The sequence below is a fragment of the Varanus komodoensis genome, unplaced genomic scaffold (assembly GCF_004798865.1).
Source record: "Varanus komodoensis strain SLA01 unplaced genomic scaffold, ASM479886v1 scaffold34_1, whole genome shotgun sequence".
NCBI lineage: Eukaryota > Metazoa > Chordata > Lepidosauria > Squamata > Varanidae > Varanus > Varanus komodoensis.
In genome coordinates, this window is record NW_025335854.1 from 215,955 (window position 1) to 234,734 (window position 18,780).

The window sequence follows — 18,780 nt, forward strand, 5'->3', positions numbered from 1 at the left end:
TAGAAAGAACTGCTTCTCTTTCATAAAAGCAGCTGGGGATGGGGAGAACTATGTTGCCAAGATACAAAATATCCTGGGGAGGCCTCAGCCTCCCATTGCAAAGCACCACAGTTAGACACAGAACTCTGTTTTGTCACTGCTTTGCCCATAATCCTCCAAACTTGGACATCCCCATAGGATTGTTCCTTTAATAATCAACAATTATAATTTACTGTTTACTTATTAAAGTACTATTTTCTGTATCTCCTGGTACCATAAAAACACACCTTAGTGTTTGATTGCTGGAATCCCAGTCCTCTGTGATATTTTTGGATAGACTCATTCAAAGTCTAGGAAATTTTAAAAGAAATGCGCGCGCACGCACAGAGAGAGAGAGAGAGAGAGAGAGAGAGAGAGAGAGAGAGAGAGAGAGAGAGAGAGATTTGTAATAAACTTTATCAGAAAAATGCCAGGCTTCCCTAAGTTGCTACTGAATTTGTTGGTATGTTTTAGCATTATATGGGTCTGAATTAATTCAAACAAATCTCATTTCCACTCCTTTACTTGCACATAGAAGGAGGACTTTGGCAGGGTTTGCCTTTATGTAAGAACCATTCATCAAGGTTTAAATAACTCTGGCTAGTTTCTAAACAACAACAACAAAAAACTATGGTTTGTATAAGTGGCATGGTTAAATAAACAGAGTTGGTTGAAAACCAACTCTGGTTCATACACAGCTTTGTTGGGAAGTAAAACAAAACCCCAATGATGCTGGAAGAGAAAAGGAGCATTCTAGTGCTGCTTCCAGTTGAGTGAATGCCAGGCCATCGTTTGTTGCTGTTCAAATTCCATGTGTAGAACTGAAGCCACTCAACATGGACAGGGAGGAACGATGAGAAGGAGGACCAGCACCTGATTGTGCTGACAGTATTCAGGAGAGAACACACAGTGAGGCTCACCAGGTTTGAAAACCAGCATCTCCCAAGCTTTCTCAATTTCTTCTTGAAAGGACTTTTAACCAAAACCTACAAAACCCAAAGCCACGCTCAGCTTTCAGGCATTCAGTAGGCAACAGCTGACTTTTTCCTTTGGAAACCCCAAGGGAGGAAGTCCTGATCAAATCCTGAAGGCATGGGTTCTTAAAATCCCCCTCCCCCCAGAGGAGGCAGAAAAACAACTCCTTCTTTTATATGGAAATAAGTATTTTGCAAAAGAATACATGAGTTTTAGCACAGCACTTTCATACAACAGTACTGCCCTGTACAATTGAAATGGGCTTTTTTGTTGTGTGTATATTTAGAGGTTAAAAAAGCACAAAAGGACTTCCAAACATCCAGGCTGTTTGCATGGAATGATCAACCATTCCTTTCTGTATTGTTTTTAATTTGGCTTGCATGCGACTTCACTAGCCCTAGGTCCTCTGGGTAGCTCATATCACAGTAACCCATGAATGGTTCAGCATAACATTGGATACTGGCAGGGCAAAAACCAAACCAAACCAAATCAAACCAAACCCAAAACCAGAGTTTTAATCCATGGTTTCTTGTTAGGCTATCAGCAACCCGGATTTCCAGATTTGCGCATGCCAGATAGTCCAGGAGTGCAATGTTCAAGTGCAAGTAGCAAACAAATAGGAGGCAGCATGTGCACACAGTCCCAACAACCCATAATTTGAACAATCCCTGCATTTTGTTACATGTGAACCAGTTCACTGTTTCTGGGTTAGATCTGTATTCCATTTGTCATCCTACTCTATGCATCTGGTTATCAAACGTAAAATTAATGCAGGATTCTTTTCTTCAAAGGCCAGTTTGAGCTAATGGAATTGTTCTTTGGGAGAAAAAAGAAATGCGAATCATATATTAACTCTGATACAGTATCACTGGTACATTGTATTAGCATACCATTTTGTACTGAAGTATCCACTACAAGTTGTTGAACTCCAGAATAACAGCTGCATTGCTCAATGTTGAAACCAAGAAAAAGTCTTATAGAACTAACACTTTCCATCTATTTATTCATCTATTTGGCATTATATTTTACTAGTGAGGGCTTAGTTCATTGGAAGAACATGCTTCTTACATACATGGGGTTAGCTCAGAAACTGAGATTTAACATGATTTCTCCATATCATTGATTCACCTGTGAATCAGTTAAGGAACGGGGTCTAATGCTTGATTCTATACTACATAATACTCTATGTTGTTATACTAATATCACCATCCTCCTCTTCCTCCTCCTCCTCATCATCTAACATGTAAAAAACACCTTAAAATTTCCCAGCACTGTATCAATATTAAAAAATAAAATAGTCCCTATCTGAAGTCTCAGGATGTAATAGATATGGTGCACAAGGAAAATGGAATGGGAGGTAAGAGAAAAATCAGCATTCAGTAGCCAATAGATGTGGTCATATTTGTTATGTTTGTCCTGGGAGACAAAGGGCATGGCCTCTGGTCCACCTTCTGTTTCTTGGTTGATGCGAGAGGAGCAGTGATTAACCAACCTAGGTCACAGTTGAAAAGTTGTATTTTCAGCCTCATTTTAGATGAAACATTAGAAATCAATGTTTCAAGGAATTACAGATCCAGTTTTTGGCTTGAATATCCTATGAAGCAGTATCATTGTTGGTGGAAAACCAATTTAATTTTCTACAGCAGGCAGCATTTTGAAATAGCCACTTAGGGAGCAAACCTATGGCCCCTAGACATTATCTGAGGGGGTCAAAGGATATTTCAGATTCTGAGCTCTCTAATCTCAGAGCTGGCAGTCAAAACTCTGCCCTGTACAGAAGGAACCATACCAGCTATTTCTCTGCATTTGAACTGAGGTCAGGAATGCAGCCTTGGAGAGGGAGAAAAGGGGCATTTCAGTGAGAGCAGAGAGACAGAAGACCTCTCATCTAACAAGAATGCAAGGCAGGAAGATGGGGAAGTTAAGGTTGCTCCATGCGTCCCTCGTCATGCCTCCAAGGAGTGCACTTATAAAGGATTTTATGTGTCTTTTTGTTGACTTGCACTGTATATTGCTTTCTCTTGTAAATACCTTACTCCATCTACCCTTAAAATTGACCTCCACCTGAAAAATGTTCTACTGAGTCCGCCTTGCTAGGATGTAGTAAGTAAATCACTTTGCTGCATCTTTGTGAAATACTTTCTTGTATGGTGTGTTTGAAACAGATTTTAACAGCCCTATGAATGAGCCACTGACTTGAATAAGGCCCACATTAATGATTTCTGAGTATTGACTTGGCACTTTTAGGCCTGGTGATTTCAGAATGCCTGCCAAGCTTCCCAGTCATCCTTACAACGCAGCCATATGCTTAAATATGAGTTCTCATATATCACTCATGAGGTTCTCATTGGTCCCTTTGGTAGGTCATATGGGAATAGAATTCTGAACTAGCATTGATCCAGCTTGACTCTTCTTACATTTTTACATTCTGAAGGATAATGATACTTTAGTATTCTCAATAAATATATTTTTAAAAATCCTAATCTAGGTAGTTGACCTCTTTCACAATGAAACATTGAATTTGGTGATCTGTATATATTCTGAAAAATAACCACTTTAGCTCGTAGGCTTATACAGAACTCTAAGTGGAAGGAGAAGATGATTAGTGGTGTTCCATGAACCCCTGCTCAAGAGTTAGCAGAAAACTTCTCACAGCACAGTGTTAAAATGTATCTGGGGCTAGATGACAGTATAAGAAACAATAAATAAGGAAAATACAGGCTGTAGCATATAAATAATCTCTAGTGGGCTTTTAACGTTTCCAACATTAAAAGGTCTTGGATAAATCACTTTGCTGCATGGTCATGAAAGCTTTTGTACAAGATGTTCTAGCCACTGACTTAATGAAGTTCCTGTTATTCTTACTAGTCTCCTGTTGCTAATTAATGTTGCCCATTTCTGTACTGTGCAAAGACTTGCCTGATAGCTTGGCCAAACGCAGGAGCTCCTCTGGACTTGTGGTCATTCTGCTAACATAACTTTCTGCTGCCAAGTTGGAATCAACCCCTTAGGTGAGCAGAGGAGGCATTTAGCTCACAGAAAGACACCTTGACCTTCAAACCACTGTTTCATATTTGTTATACATTCTGGAGTGTTCTGCACAATTCATTCTTATTTTGCCAGAGAGGGGATAGACAAATGTGGGACTTCTAAAACCTCTTAGTAATAGAAACTAATGTGGTCACCACATTGGTCGATGGGATTTCAGCAAGTACACTCTTCATACATTCAAGGCTATTTTTACAACATGGTAACAGAGACCTACAGGGAAGGGAAGGGAAGGGAAGGGAAGGGAAGGGAAGGGAAGGGAAGGGAAGGGAAGGGAAGGGAAGGGAAGGGAAGGGAAGAAGCTGAGATTGTTGGTGACTGCTCCCATATGGCCTCCAGAATAGCAGAATATATGGCTGCTTCCATAGCATCATGGCTACATCATGCTGCTTTTGTTTCAGAATTGTATGGTGGTATTTATGACCATATATTTCTTGCAAAAACAAGCAGTCCCTGGGCCCACTTCCCTCTCTTTCCATGAAGGTAGCTTAATATCAATCCCACTCATTTTTAACTGTTCCCTTTTCTCAAACAAAATGTTGTTGTATTGTTCTGCATAATGTTTTGCAACCATTTAAAAAGTGTTATTACAACAAGCTAATTATCTTGCCTGACTCTTGTGTTTCTGCTTTTTTCATAATGCCACTTTGTTGTGCTGTTATGCTGTTCTCTAAATGAAAATGGATTTCACATTTGAATGTCTGGTAGCAAAGAATTAATCCGGGGATGTTCCAGTCAAAACAACACTCCTGCGAAGATAGATTGGTAAGTGTCAAAGTTGTGGTTCCGACACTCATGTGTTAAGCTAAATGTTTTAGCTTAAGATGTTATCATTTTTTCTAAAGATCGTGGATGGGTGTGCCCTCTGACCATACTCTGGGCCACATTTACTTGAAAAGTAATGGCCCAATACTTATGCTTATTCTTTGTTTTTATTTCCCTTTTCTTTTTTGACTATTTGGGATATTGAGAATTGCCTCATTTACTCCAAATATTTTCTCTTTTATACTGAGGGCTTTGCAGACTGCCCAGATATGGGCTATTGTAGAAGCATATAAAAGTATTAAAGAAATTAACTAAATATTGTCAAAAGAACTATGAAATGCAACATTAAAGCTAAAGCTGAGCTATATTTGTCATATTCATATACCAGGTATATATAACACTATATGTTATCTTTTCAGTGGTGAATCTTTAGACACTGATTACCTAGTGTGGATTTTTACATTTTTGTTCAGCATTCCAAGTGTTCAAGGAACAAAGTCATCAAGATGAGGTCACTTGTAGATCAGGGCTGAGTTGTGGCCCCCATGCCTGAAGATGTACAGAGTCTCAAATTCCACCCCCCCACCCCAAATCCACTCACTAAATATGGACACCTTCAAGGGCAAACTTATGGGGGTCAGACTAGATGGCCCAGGTCACCCTTTCTGACTAGCTCTGTTATATTTGTTTCCATGTTTTTTCTATGCACATGACCAGGGATATATCTTCAGTTCATATTCTGTGAGGGAAGAGAAACTCATAAGTTTGGCTGGCATTTAAAACCTCACAGAGGTCTTAAAGAAATGTGTTGTGAAGCAACTCTATGTAAGGTGGTTGTGGACCAGAGGGAGGTATGCAGAATTATTATTAAAAAATAATGAGAGGAAAAGAATGAAAAGGAAGGTACAGGGATTTGTAGCAGACAGGTAGATAAGACCGCAAAAGGGCCAATCACAGTGAGGGCCTGGAAAAATCATATGATAGGAGAAGGATTGTTAGGGAAGCTGTTCAAGAGCCGAAACACTGAGTAAATACAGAAATCTGAATAATCTCTGGGTAATGATGATGTAGATTTGATAAAAGGAAGAGCTGAGGGCAAAGTAGGATTCAGACAGAATCTCTGGTAGGGTTGAGAGACCATAGAGGCTCTGTACTACTTAGGCACAATTTTGCCCACAGGCAGTTTTAGAACTGTGCTCCAGACCTAGAACATAGCACTCGCCTTCAGACATTAACGATATAAATGGGGCATCATGTGATTACAGGGGTTCTCTGTGGCATGGTCTCAGTAGTCAAGCATGCAGCCTGTCTTCTCCATTAGATGTCCTTTCCCACACTGGAGACATTAAAAAAGAAACTGGACAGTCATCTGAGTGGGATGGTGTAAATTAGTGACCGGCAACAGCAGGGGGTTGAACCCGATGTCTACTTCTTCTGCTTCTTGGCCCCTTCTGACACTACTGTGCTATGGGTCTGTGAAATACCCTATCCTTGAGTAGCTGCTCGTACACAGGCTGCTCAAATACCCAAAGATATGGAAATCTGTGCTTCACCACACTTCTGTGTGGGCATCCAGAGGCAAGTGTCAGCAAGTGCCAGCAGATGGCTTGATGTTAGGGCTGGCCAAAAACATGGCTTTGCCCCAGTGTTCACTGGATGCCTTTTGTTAATAATTTGAAAGGTAGCTCATGAGGTACACAGAATGAGAATCCAGTCTGTGCAGCATCAGGAGAAGAGGTGATTATCAGCCTATCAGCCTATCAGTTTCTCAGCTTCAGGGCTCTAGTTTAATTGCATGAACTGAAATATTTTGAATACATTTGCATTTTAAGGGAGGGGATCTTTTCTTTTAGCTTAGAATGCCACAGAAGGATATGCTGATGTTAATTGTTTCCCATGGCAGTACTTTATATAGCTTATTTGGTCTCCAGAGCAGGCTCTCAAGCGTTCAGTTGGAAGTCAATTCATTTTCCCCCCTGTAATTTAACAGGTCGCCTATTATTTGGGTGAACAGAAGCTTACCTTTATGGGGACTGCAGGTAAAGTACAGTTTCAGTTTTCTCCCGCTCTTGCAGATGTTGCTTAATAATGTTTCAGAACAAATGGTGGATTTGTACAGATAGCAGCACAGAATGTTAATTAGCCAAGAAAGCTGCTGGAGAAGCCTGTGTTAGCAACTCTGGATTCAGGAAAACAGATCAAGTCTGTGTTTTTTGAAAGATCAGGGGTGCAATCCTATGCATATCTGACATAGAACTAAACATCAGTGCTATAGACGCAGTGTCTGAGAAGCCCCAGACTCAAGCTGAAAGCACTTTTGTTCATATGGGAATGGTCAGTGATTCTGCACTGCACACGTACACATAATTGCAGCCCTTTGCACCATATTGGAAAAGCCCCATTCTGTGCACACACCTCTGGATCCCATTTGGATCCCAGCCAAAGTTTTTGCAAAATGCTTTAGTATATCTAAACTGAGCATGAAATTAGAGGTGGAAGTCTGTTGTGAAAAGTAACCTCAAGTTTCTCTGCTGCACTCCCCTTTGCTTGTCAAAGCAGCAAATTACCAGTTCAGCTGTGATAGCAAATATATATATATATATATATATATATATATATATATATATATATATATATGGTCAGTTTGTGCACAAACATCTTGAGTATTTTGTGGCAGCTATAAAATCATATAATGCCACAATACATCGATCTAAACAGAAATGAGATAGAAAAACTAAACTTCTCTGATTTGTTTTATTCTTGTTACAATTCTGCTGAATTGCCCTTACGATATTTTATTTAAAAATACTTCTGCCTTGCAGATTTTAGAGGTCAACATTGTTAGACATTCTTGGGTATGGGAATTTACCTCCTATTTTATAAGGTTTATGAGGTTTTGACACTGTTTTGTTCACATATCGTTTCCATGTCCTCCCCATTTCTAGTTGTTCCATAATCCAGATTTGTTTCCAAGGTTGCTTAACTATCTAGTATAAATGTTATTTTGTTCTGTGTTACTTGCAATTCCATGTACAGTATTCAGGCATCCACAGGAAGTCAGTGCCTAAAACTAGTATACTTTTGAAAATGTATTGAGCTTGAGCACATGCATCTACATAATGAGATAAATTCACCTTAAAGTTGGGCTTATACCATTACAAGGATAATGATCCAGGGGAAGTGACCTGCCCATTAGATTAATGGAACACATTAGTTCATCCCACATGTCATATTGGCTTCAGTGGACTTGAGAATGAATAACTTTTTCTGCGTAGGGTCCAGTGGATATAGGATGCTTCAGAATGAAAAATATGACCAAATTCATCTCTCTCGTATTAAAGTTCTAAAAAACAAAACAAAATAAAACCCCCCAAACACCTTAAGTCCTTTTAGTGCCACTCATTCTGGATCTGTCATAGGGTCCCTTTTTGAAAACACCTACCCTTCTCACCTTCCTCTTCCTTTGATCAAAATGGCACTTCATCCTACAATAAGCCTTTGTTGCAAAGCTCTCTTCCTTCTTTGCCTCTGCAAATTAACTGCTTAACCTCTTGTACCAGGGATGTTGAGTATCTTTCATCCCAAAGGTCCAGTTCAGTTTTGCAGGAACTTTCATGACGTAATTCAGGTGCTGGGCAGGACCAGAGGCAACAGGGGTCAGGGCATCAGTATCAAAAAACCCAGGATATTTTAACTTACAGCTCTTGCTTCCAGTAACTTAGAAGAAGAAGAAAGCCATGAAACTGGCAATAGATTGACATTCAAAGGAAAGGACAACCCCAGCAGGCTGGACAAGATGAGTTTCAACTGTTCTGCAAACTTTGTCTTCTCTGTCAGTTAATTACACTTTTCCTCTCAGCCGTGTGCCCAGTCTCCAATCTACCCCTCCCCTGCTTTTTCTGACTGTGCTTGGCTGAGATGAGTCCGTTTGGAGTCCATTCCTTCTTGCCCATACTTGAAGTAGACTTGGATAGGCTACTTGAAGTGGTCTCTTGCCCATCCTTCCCCTCAGGACTGCTACTGGACAAGCAAAGGGTAGGTGATGGGCAGTTCGCTGAGCTTCCTTCTCCTTCACCTTCACTGCACCATTCAAAGTTGCCTGGACCAGACAGACAGAGGTATAGGTGAAGCCTGGTGAACACATGTACCCTTCCCATTGCTTAGAGAGCAGTGCTAGTTTCTATGGCTAACAGGAGCTCTGACCACTGAAGGCATCAGTCCTGTAGTTCACTTCCCATCATATAGCAGCTCATGAAATTTCATGGCCCTATAAATAGGGCATGGGAGAAGCTGAGGAGCTTGGGTTGCCAAGATCTTTATCACCGAAACAAAGCGTGTATTCATGCCAAGTGCCTGGGTACTTGCAGCATATGGTTTACTTCAGCTAGAAGCAGTGATGCCTGCCGGGTGGCATTTGAGCCTTTTTTCTGATGCTTGGGTTCTCTCCGCTTTCTGTGCTTCATCTTGATTATGCAATTGTTCAGGATGTTGGGTTTTCATTAGCAAGGGACATTTGTTTAAAATTAGAAATTCTCATGCTAATCTTATTCAAGATTCCACATGGGATGATGATATGTTTCTGCAAATAACAGTTCAGAGAATATCCTGTAGTTACTAAATGTATGCAGCTATTTAAAGCCATTTAGCACTTTTTATAGTGGTTTTGAAATGATGGAGGAGAATTAAGGTTGTTGTTGATTTTTTAAAAATAAGATCTTAAAAAGATTTATAATCAAAGTAAGGCCAAGTATGATGATGGGACATACTGTTGACAAATATCCAAGCAATCCGTCTCTGAGTTGGGTTGCTCTTTGCATGGAATATGTTTGTGAGGTCCCCACTGGCTGCAACATTAATGCAATTGATTCCAGTCCCATTTGATTCCAAATATCATATGCTGGGGACAAACAGCAGCCATAAGGAAAGCCATCAATAAGGAAAGCCATCACTTCATGCTTTATATATGAGCATCTAGAGAATATGAGTTTGGGAAACAGAAGACTGGGCTGAATCAAATATGAGAGAAAAACATTCTTATCTGACATCTCTTGTTATGTGGTTGAACTCTTACTGCATGATTTATTTCCACCCTGTTGTCAGACCATGCTTATTGTTAGAAGAGATAAAACCATACAATGTGTGTCAGTCAACATGGAGAACTGGAGGCTGGGTGCTCTGCAGCCTGAGATTCTTCCAAGCTTGAAGGATAGCTTCAGGGTCGTGGATTATCTTAATTACAAATCATAGTTTTGATTACCTTCAGGACCAGGACTACTATTAGGTAGTCACCTCAGGCACCTAATGGCTGGTGGTGTAGGCAGCCAAGCAGCGGGATCTGCCTGGAATGAGCTTTTGTTGGAAGATGAAACTGTGTATTACAGGCAGTATGTCCTCAACTCCCTAAAATATCCTGATGTCTCTCAGAGGATGTGGATGGTACCGTTCTACTACCAGTGTAAGATTCACCTGTCAATCTGGTTGATTTCTGTAGGTGGAATGAGGTGGGGGAGATGTGGCATCTTCTCCTTTACCTCACTTAGCCAAATATTGTTGGCCACCCCAGTTACCCTTCCATATTGTTATTTTATGTTGGCTTATCCTCCAGGGTTGGGTAAGATTTCATGCACATATCTCTTATTTAGGTATCAGTGGCTTCCATAAGTCTTCTGGAAACAACGCTCCTGAGTTATCTCAGCTATAAAGTAAGTACCTATGGCCATATCCTCCCAAATCCATAATCAGGCACTTTCTCATGTTAAGCTGTGATTCTCTTAATCAAGGAAATGAGTTTATGAAGCAGTTTATTATTTGAATCCAGTGCTTGTTACAAACAGGATTGTCTCAACAGTTGGAGCTTCTTGTGGATTTAAAAAAATGCAATTTGCATTTCTCTTCTGACCTTCTTCATGCACCACACATACCTATTCTGCTCGTATCATTACATTTGGTACCTCAAACATTCTTGCTAAGAATTCATCACTCTGTTTCTTAGATCATTCTGCTACAGCCTTTAGCAATGTGATACTCTAGCTATGATGGTAAACCCTGACATTTTGGCTGTGTTGGAATTCCCTACTTTTAATATAATGCAATAAGCATCTTAGTCATGAAATAAATGCAAGACGCAACTAATGTCTGGTAATCTCAAGTCTTCTCCAAGCACCATGCAGCCAATAAGAAGTTTGTGTGTGAGCAACATAGTCCTTCCTAAATATTAGGTGTGCTTGATGGGTAATACTTCAAGCACAACTAATCCCCGTTGCTTGATATAAGCAAACTACTACTGAATGACCATTCAACTTTTATTGTAACAAGAGAATGATGTTGCAGTTGAATGAGAGTAAAATGAATACAAGAGAATTTCCGGTTGATTGAGCCCATTAGCAATGATACTTCTTTCTCAGATCCTGTATTCTAAAGTTGCTTAGTGCCAGAAGATGCACATCCATTCTGGGCACAATCCTATGGCCTTCTGAACTATCTGGGAGGGCACTGGCTTGTTCTTACAACCAGGTCCTACAACCTCAAAGCTGGAACTTTGAAGGCCAAGCACTGATACCACCCTCTTCTCAGCCTGCATGGAAAGAGCCATCCCAGCTGCCTCCCTTGAGGTTGCAAGTGTGTCTCAGAGGGAGAAAAAAAGAGGGTTGTTGGAATCAGACTTACCTGATTCCAATCAACTTCTTGGTCTTCCTTCCTTTTCCCCAGTACTAAATCTAAATGGCCGAAAGTAACTCTGTAGAGAAGATATCCAGCGTGAGTTTCTGTGATGGCAGAGATTGCCACTGCTGTGCCTCATTCCTGGCTTAGGGCTCCTCTAGTCTCCAAGGTGGTGGCTTGATTGTTCTTTACTAAATCAGTGGCTCCTAGGCTTTTCACTGCAGAACACCATCTTTCTTAGGAAAAGTTTGGTTTGCTAGTTACAGCTAATCTGGAGAATGAAGCTTGGGCTGTATGAGAATTTTGCTTCAGCTCTCAAATCACTTGAAAATACACTATTTGCAACCCTGGATGGAAATGGAGAACACAAATTCTTCAAAAATATCCAAAAATTCATGAACTTGCATTTGTATTTGTAGACAATGCAATCTTTAAAATGTGCACTTGTGAATATTTAATGGGGAATATTAAATTTATTCTGCTTTTCTGCTTTAATGGGGAAAGTGTACACTTTCTGAGAAGTGCAATTTTCGTCATTCAAGCAAGCTAGAAAAACAGGTTGCAAAGGAGAATAGCAGCAAGCTGAACTAAGCTGTGATGTAACATTTGGAGATTTCAATGAACTTCAGCATCCCTGAGTCCCCCATCTCGAGGTGAAACCCAGTTATGCCGTTACATTATGTTGTCTCTTGGTGACATGCACATAACTTCATCCTCAACCCACTTCCTAGTAAATGGTAGTAAAGTGCGTAAAGTAATTGGTTCATTTTTGCCATCACATTCTCTAAAGGAATGAAAACTCATCTTTTGCTTTCTGCAAATGCTTTCTTCAAACACAGCTGAATGTGTGCAGGCTCCTGCCATCCTTGGGCTGTTCGTGCAAATTCCAGCGGAAGAGCTGCTCAGAGCAGACTTTGTTGGGTTGGGACCAGTTCAAAAAGCCCCACTTCCCACTCAGGCATTGAAAACAACCCACAAGACCTTCTATGGGGCACAATACAAACAACCAAGATAAGTTGCTTTGTATTAGAAGAAATGGGGATGCATTTTTGTTGTGTGTCACCTGACAGACCTTGCAGCCTTCATGTGCAAAAGTAACCGTTGATTGTGTTGTGTCTTCCTTTACCTTCGGCCTTTTCTTTTAAAGGGAAACATCTGGGAACAAGTTGTGCGGATTCCTTTTCTGTTGGAAATTATCAATGCTATTCCTTTCATCATTACAGTAAGTCTCTGTCTGTGGTTCTGCACTGTGAGAAGGAGAGGGCTCGGGGTTGATTTTTATTTATTTATTTAAAGTTTTTATATACCGTCCAATACAGTCTCTGGACGGCTTACAAAAAACAACAAGTTTGCTAATATGATGCAACAGAGTGCAGCTTGAACTAAAAGGCTAAGGAAACAACCCTAGGGTCACTATATAGCATTGGAGGGGCCATAGGATTTTTTTCTCTAATCTCAAAAACTGCTCTAATCTCACATCTCAGAAATGGAACTCTTACCCATCTCCTGCCCTCTTGCAGTCAGCATAGAAAGAACTGTGCCAGCTCCTCTCTGAGGACAGAAAACAACCTCATGGAGGAATCACAGGGGCAGTTTGGTGGCGAGAGGGGAAGAGACTGGGAAAGTCAGAATGAGGCATATTTTAGAAGCATAGAAACATAGAAACAGGGCGAGTCAGAAGGGGTCTCCCGGGCCATCGAGTCTGACCTCCGACACCAGCCAGCTGTGCATGTCCAGCCTATCCTTGAAAACCCTCACCGATGGGGCCTCAACGACCTCTCGTGGAAGCCCATTCCACCCCTCAGAGTCCTAACTTTCAGGAAGTGCTTCCTGGCATCTAAATGGAACCTTGGTTCCCTGAGCTTTGCTCCATTGGAGCGCGTCCTGCCCTCCTCTGCAGGAGAGAACAGGTCTCTACCCACCTCCATGTGACATCCCCTCACATACCTGTATTTTGCCAACATATCCCCTCTGAGTCTCCTCTTCTCCATGCTGAAAAGACCCAGTTCCCTCAGTCTCGCCTCATACCCCATACCCTGCAAACTAGCCACCAGCCTTGTGGCCCTTCGCTGCACTGACTCTAATATGGCTGTATCCTTGAGGGGCCCAAAACTGAGCACAATACTCCAGTTGTGGGCACACCAGCGTCGTATAGAGTGGTAGTAATACCTCTCTTGATCTAGAAGCCACACTTCTGGCTATGCAAACAAGGGTGGCGTTCTCCCTCTTGACCACCGCTGACTCATGTTTAGCCTGCAGTCAACCAGTACCCTGAGGTCCCTTTCACAAGTGCTGCTCTCCAGCCACTTGTCACCTAACCTGTACTTATGACACCTATTCCTATGCCCCAAGTGCAAGACCTTGCACTTATCCACATTGAAAGCCATCCTGTTGTCTCCTGCCCACTTCCATAGCCTGTCCAGATCCTTTTGGATCTGGAGTACCTGCTCCTCAGTTGTGGCCACTGCTCCAGTTTTAGTATCATCTGCAAATTTGATCAGCAGACTGTTCACCCCTTCTTCCATGTCATTTATGAAAAGATTAATCAGGATCGGCCCCAAGACAGAGCCCTGGGGGACCCCGCTTGTCACTGGATGCCATCCTGATGATTCCCCACTAATGGTTACCTTCTGCTTTTGGTCAGTCAACCATGCCCTAATCCACCGGACAGTGCTTTGGTGTATCCCAAAACTCCTCTGTTTCTCCACCAGGATATCATGTCAAAGGCCTTGCTGAAATCCAGGTATACCACATCCACTGCATCCCCTCCATCTAGCCATCTCAAAACCTTGTCATAGAATTCCACAAGGTTTGTCTGGCAGGACCTGTTTTTGCGGAAGCCGTGTTGTGTGGCTGTCAGCCTCCCTTCCCTATATAGCAGGGGGTCTCAAACTCGTGGCCCACGGCCAATTGCCAGGATGGGTGGGGCACGAGGAAGGGGCCCTGCGGCCTTCAAAGTGCCGGCCACGGGCCATGGGATGAGCAGCCCACCACCACCGCGGTGGTGGAATACTTGATGCGGCCCAGCCTCACCCAGACTCTACTTCCAGCAGCCCCCAGGTAAGTTGAGTTTGAGACCCCTGCTATATAGCATCAATAGATCTCTATTATGAGCCTTTCCATTGTTTTTCCTACAATGGACGTAAGGCTAACAGGTCTGTAATTCCCCATGTCCCTTCTACTACCCTTGTTGAAAATTGGGACCACTAATACCACCCTCAAGTCCTCTGGAACTTCAAAAATGGAGGCTAGTGCGCGTGAGAGAACCCCTGCCAACTCTCTAAGTACTCTCGGGTGTAACCCATCAGGGCCTGGCGCCTGTGTAATGCCCAATGCCCTGAGGAGCCCCTCAACTTCAAGGAGGGTGACTCTAATATGTGTCCCTAAGTTCCCAGGCTCATCTAATCTCCTATAAGGATCTCCCCCATCCTGCTTTGGGGAGAACAGAGAGGCAAAAGTCATTTAGCATCTGTGCCTGTTCCCTCATATCAGTCACTGGATCTCCTTCCTCCTTATTTAGTGGTCCCACCACTTGTCTCCCCTTCCTCTTCCTATTTACATGCTGAAAGAAGTCCTTTTCGTTGCTCGTGATATTCTTGGCAAGTTTCAGCTCATAATCAGCCTTAGCCTTGTGAAGAATCCTTCTGCAACGGGCCTCCTCCTCCTGGTATAGCCTTTTGTCTATTTGCCCCAGTACCCATTTCCTACGGAGATTTCTCTTTTTTCTAATCTCCTCTAACCACCTCTTTTCGCATCCATGGCAGCGCTCTCCTCCACCTCCCCACCTTACTAACTAGAGGTATTGTCAAGGCTTGTGCCTCCAAAACCTCCATTTTGAATGTCATCCTCCCCTCCTCAACTCGCTTACCTTCTAGTAACCTATCCCAGGAGACTTTCCCCAGTCTGGCCTTCAGTTGGCCAAAGTTGGCCCTCTTGAAGTCCCAGCTTCTAGTGCTTGACCTGCTGCACGTCCCCAGTCCCCTAATCTCAAAGTAAAGGATGGAGTGATCACTCGCATCCAGAGCTCCCCTAATCTGGACTTCATCTATCAGCTCCTCCCTATTGGTCAAGACCAAGTCAAGGATGTTTCCCCCTCTCGTCGCCTCTTGGACCCTCTGTGTGAAAAATGCTCCCTCAATAGCTTCTAGGAAGCGACGTGACCTGGCTGTCACCGCCAAGTGAGTCTCCCAACTAATATCTGGGAGATTGAAATCTCCCATAATTACTGTGTCTCTCCCCTGAGATATCCTTAGAATCTGGCCTGTCAGGACATCATCCAGGGTCTCAAGTTGACCTGGAGGGCAAGAACATACTTTCAGGTCACTTTCGCTTTCAGACCACTTTCAGGTCTCTTTCGCTTTCAAAACCCCTAAGTTTCACCCAGACTGCCTCTACCGGATCCCCATCTGTGCTGCATTCTATCTCACCGCATCCTATCCCTTCCCTGATGTATAAAGCCATGCCCCCACCCCTCTTTCCCTTCCTGTCCTTTCTAAAAAGGTGATAACCCTCTATGTTCACATTCCAGACTTGCCTTTCATCCCACCAAGTTTCTGTGATTCCCACCAGGTTATACCCTCCTATTCCCAGGAGAGCTTTAAGTTCTTCCTGTTTATTATCCATGCTCCTAGTATTGGTGTACATGCACCTCAACCTTCCCACTGCTTCCTTTCCTTGGAGTTCCCAGCCTCCTCTTTCCTCCCATCCTCCCTGATACCTGGCCCCTCTCTGTAGGAGTCCTGCCGGTCCCTGCAGTACCTCTAAAACCCCGCTCCCAGAGCCCTGTTACTCTCCCCACATGTGCAAATGTGCAGACACATTTCTGGGAGGCCTGAACACCCCACCCCCCGGCACAGTTTAAAGTCTTCTGGATGAAGACTTTAAAAAGATAAAGATGATATTTTAATCATATATAAAGATGATATTTTAATCATCTTTACCACCTTGAGAAAGTTGTACCCTTAAAATCATCCTAAAAACTGTTTTAAAGTAAATCATCTCTGAAGCCTGTAAGCTTCAATTGTCTTAAACAACTGAAAATTAGGTTTCATAATTGGTGGGAATCAACTGAACTGGTGTGACCAGTTTTTATTACTAGGACTAAGCATGTACTTTTGACACTATTTGGACTCTAATGTATTTTCTCTTCAATTTTCATTAAAAGTCCCCCTCCCCCAAAAACGATTCACAGCTTTTGCTTTTACATTGCTAGCTGAGATTGGAAAAATGTCCTTCTGAAGTTTAGTTCTTGAATAGCACTCAGTGTCAAAGGTGCATTGTAACAACCTTTTCCTTACTCCCCCTTCTCCTTTATACACGCATATCCCAAGTCAAGCAGACTAAACCAGCCTTAAAATTGGGGAGTAGCTGGCGCTGTTAACCCGTGGGCAATCTAAGGACTTGAAACTTCCTGGTGATTGTGATTTGGACTGCAACCTTTATCAGAGATAAGGACTAGGATGAAAATAGAGTAGATTAAATGTCAAAGTTTTTTCTGCTCGGGTGTATTCTCCTTACCTGTTTGTTACTGTCAGGCAGGGAAGCAATGAGGCTTGAAATTTGGTATTTTAAAGTGAAACTACTTATTCTGGGTGCAGATTTATTGACAGAGATAGTTTGGAAGATGCACTGAATGCATTTCTGTATTTTTCTTCAGATTTTCTTGCCTGCATTAAGAAATTTATTTATCCCAGTATTTTTAAACTGTTGGCTAGCCAAGCATGCTCTGGAGAATATGATTGTAAGTATAATAAGGAACATGATTTCATATGAGAATTGATTCAAGGAAAACTAAACCTTTTGTTGTTGTTTTTGCTTTTCTCAGTATGAGTCAATGCAACTAGGAACACAGAGCTTGGTCTGCAGTCCACTTAAATCACCATACTTAAACTGAAACCTTTGCAGAGCCTCTGAAAATCTATGGGAGTAAATTGGTGTAAATCCAAATATGTTAGCTTAATTGCTTTCTGAATTGCCTTTCAAATGTCGGAGTTGTTTTAATGTTGGCATTTCCAGCTTTCTGTTCTACCTCCCTGTGGTTCAGTTAGATTCTGTATTCAGGAATCTAAATGCCTCCACTATGCATGTAATACATATACATTTGGTTGAGCATTAAACCCTGAGAGCTCTTGGTTCTTTTTTGCTGGCTCCAGATAACTAAAACTGAGAATTCTTTGAGGTCCCAGCCTAGCAAATACCAATTATACTTGGCTCCTGTACTGCCCTGGTATGTAGATCATAAAAAGCACAATATCGGGACAAGCCTGAAGAACAACTCTCCACTCATTTCTGCCTGGCATATTTGGCACTGGGGCCTTCAGCCAACTGGCAAATTGGAGAGTGAGCCTAAATATATGCAACAAAAGTGCCAGCCTTGAAATAATGATGCTGCTAACGGAATTTCTTGGTCTCATTTCCTGAATGTTTTGCAGATGTCAGACCCTGTATAATAACTTAGAACAGTTAAGCCGTTGAAATGCACTACAGATGATAGAATTGCTGCAGCCCAGTACGTAGTGGCATAATTCAGCCTGGGTTCAAGGACTTCCACTTAAATTATGAACTTGTAGAGCAGCCCAATCAGTCTTTAATTTCTGTTCTCTAGTCATTAAACAGAGATGACTATCCTATCTCAGAGGGTTGTTGGAAGCATGGAAATCAGTCATGTGATGGTCATCTGTGCATCAAGAAACGTCTAGATGGATAACTGTATTTTGCTCTCTGGGGGCTGACCCGGAAGGTGCAGAAGCAGTGTCTTGTGCAAAGGAGATCCCAGCCGTGCATATTGCTCAGATTGTACTCTGGGTACACTGGCTGCTTATTTGCTTCTAGTTCCAGGTCAAGGGGCTGGTTGTTACCTTTAAAGAAGGAGTGGGGGCAATCACAGGCCAGAGAAACACTTTTGGTGCCCCCCATCTGGCTGGCCAGTTTGTTCCCCAGAGCCTTCCCCCTCTTCCCTGCAGGGTAAACCTCTTATGTGTAATCCTTTCATTTCATTTCCTTGATTGCATTTCAGTCCAACCCAAAAGCTGAAGCTCTCTGAGCAGTTTACAAGGAGGAGAACAGTAGAAATACTGTCTAAAAACAGTGTACATACCCACATCTAAACATGCAACACACAGGGAGACACACACCTATCGAAAAACAATTTTAAACTATTAACAACGTCAAGACCTCACCTTGTGTTGCCTGGTATCTGAAAGAAGGAGGAGGTAATAACCTGGCACCACAAAGAGAACAATGTGGGTGCCAGGTGAACCTTGTCAGGGAAATCATTCCAAACTGGGGGGAGGCACCATCAAGCAGACCCTCCCC

General features: G+C 42.3%; 1 protein-coding gene across 3 annotated transcripts in view; it reads left to right on the top strand.

Moving 5' to 3' along the window:
- KCNT2 (potassium sodium-activated channel subfamily T member 2) overlaps window positions 1-18,780 on the top strand; it is a 231,858-nt gene that overhangs the window by 97,644 nt on the left and 115,434 nt on the right. For all 3 annotated transcript variants that reach the window (XM_044439322.1, XM_044439323.1, XM_044439324.1), the window contains exons 4-7: window positions 6,797-6,845; window positions 10,449-10,508; window positions 12,614-12,688; window positions 17,123-17,206. In XM_044439322.1, the coding sequence (XP_044295257.1) occupies window positions 6,797-6,845; window positions 10,449-10,508; window positions 12,614-12,688; window positions 17,123-17,206 (268 nt within the window). The remainder of the gene's footprint in view (window positions 1-6,796; window positions 6,846-10,448; window positions 10,509-12,613; window positions 12,689-17,122; window positions 17,207-18,780) is intronic.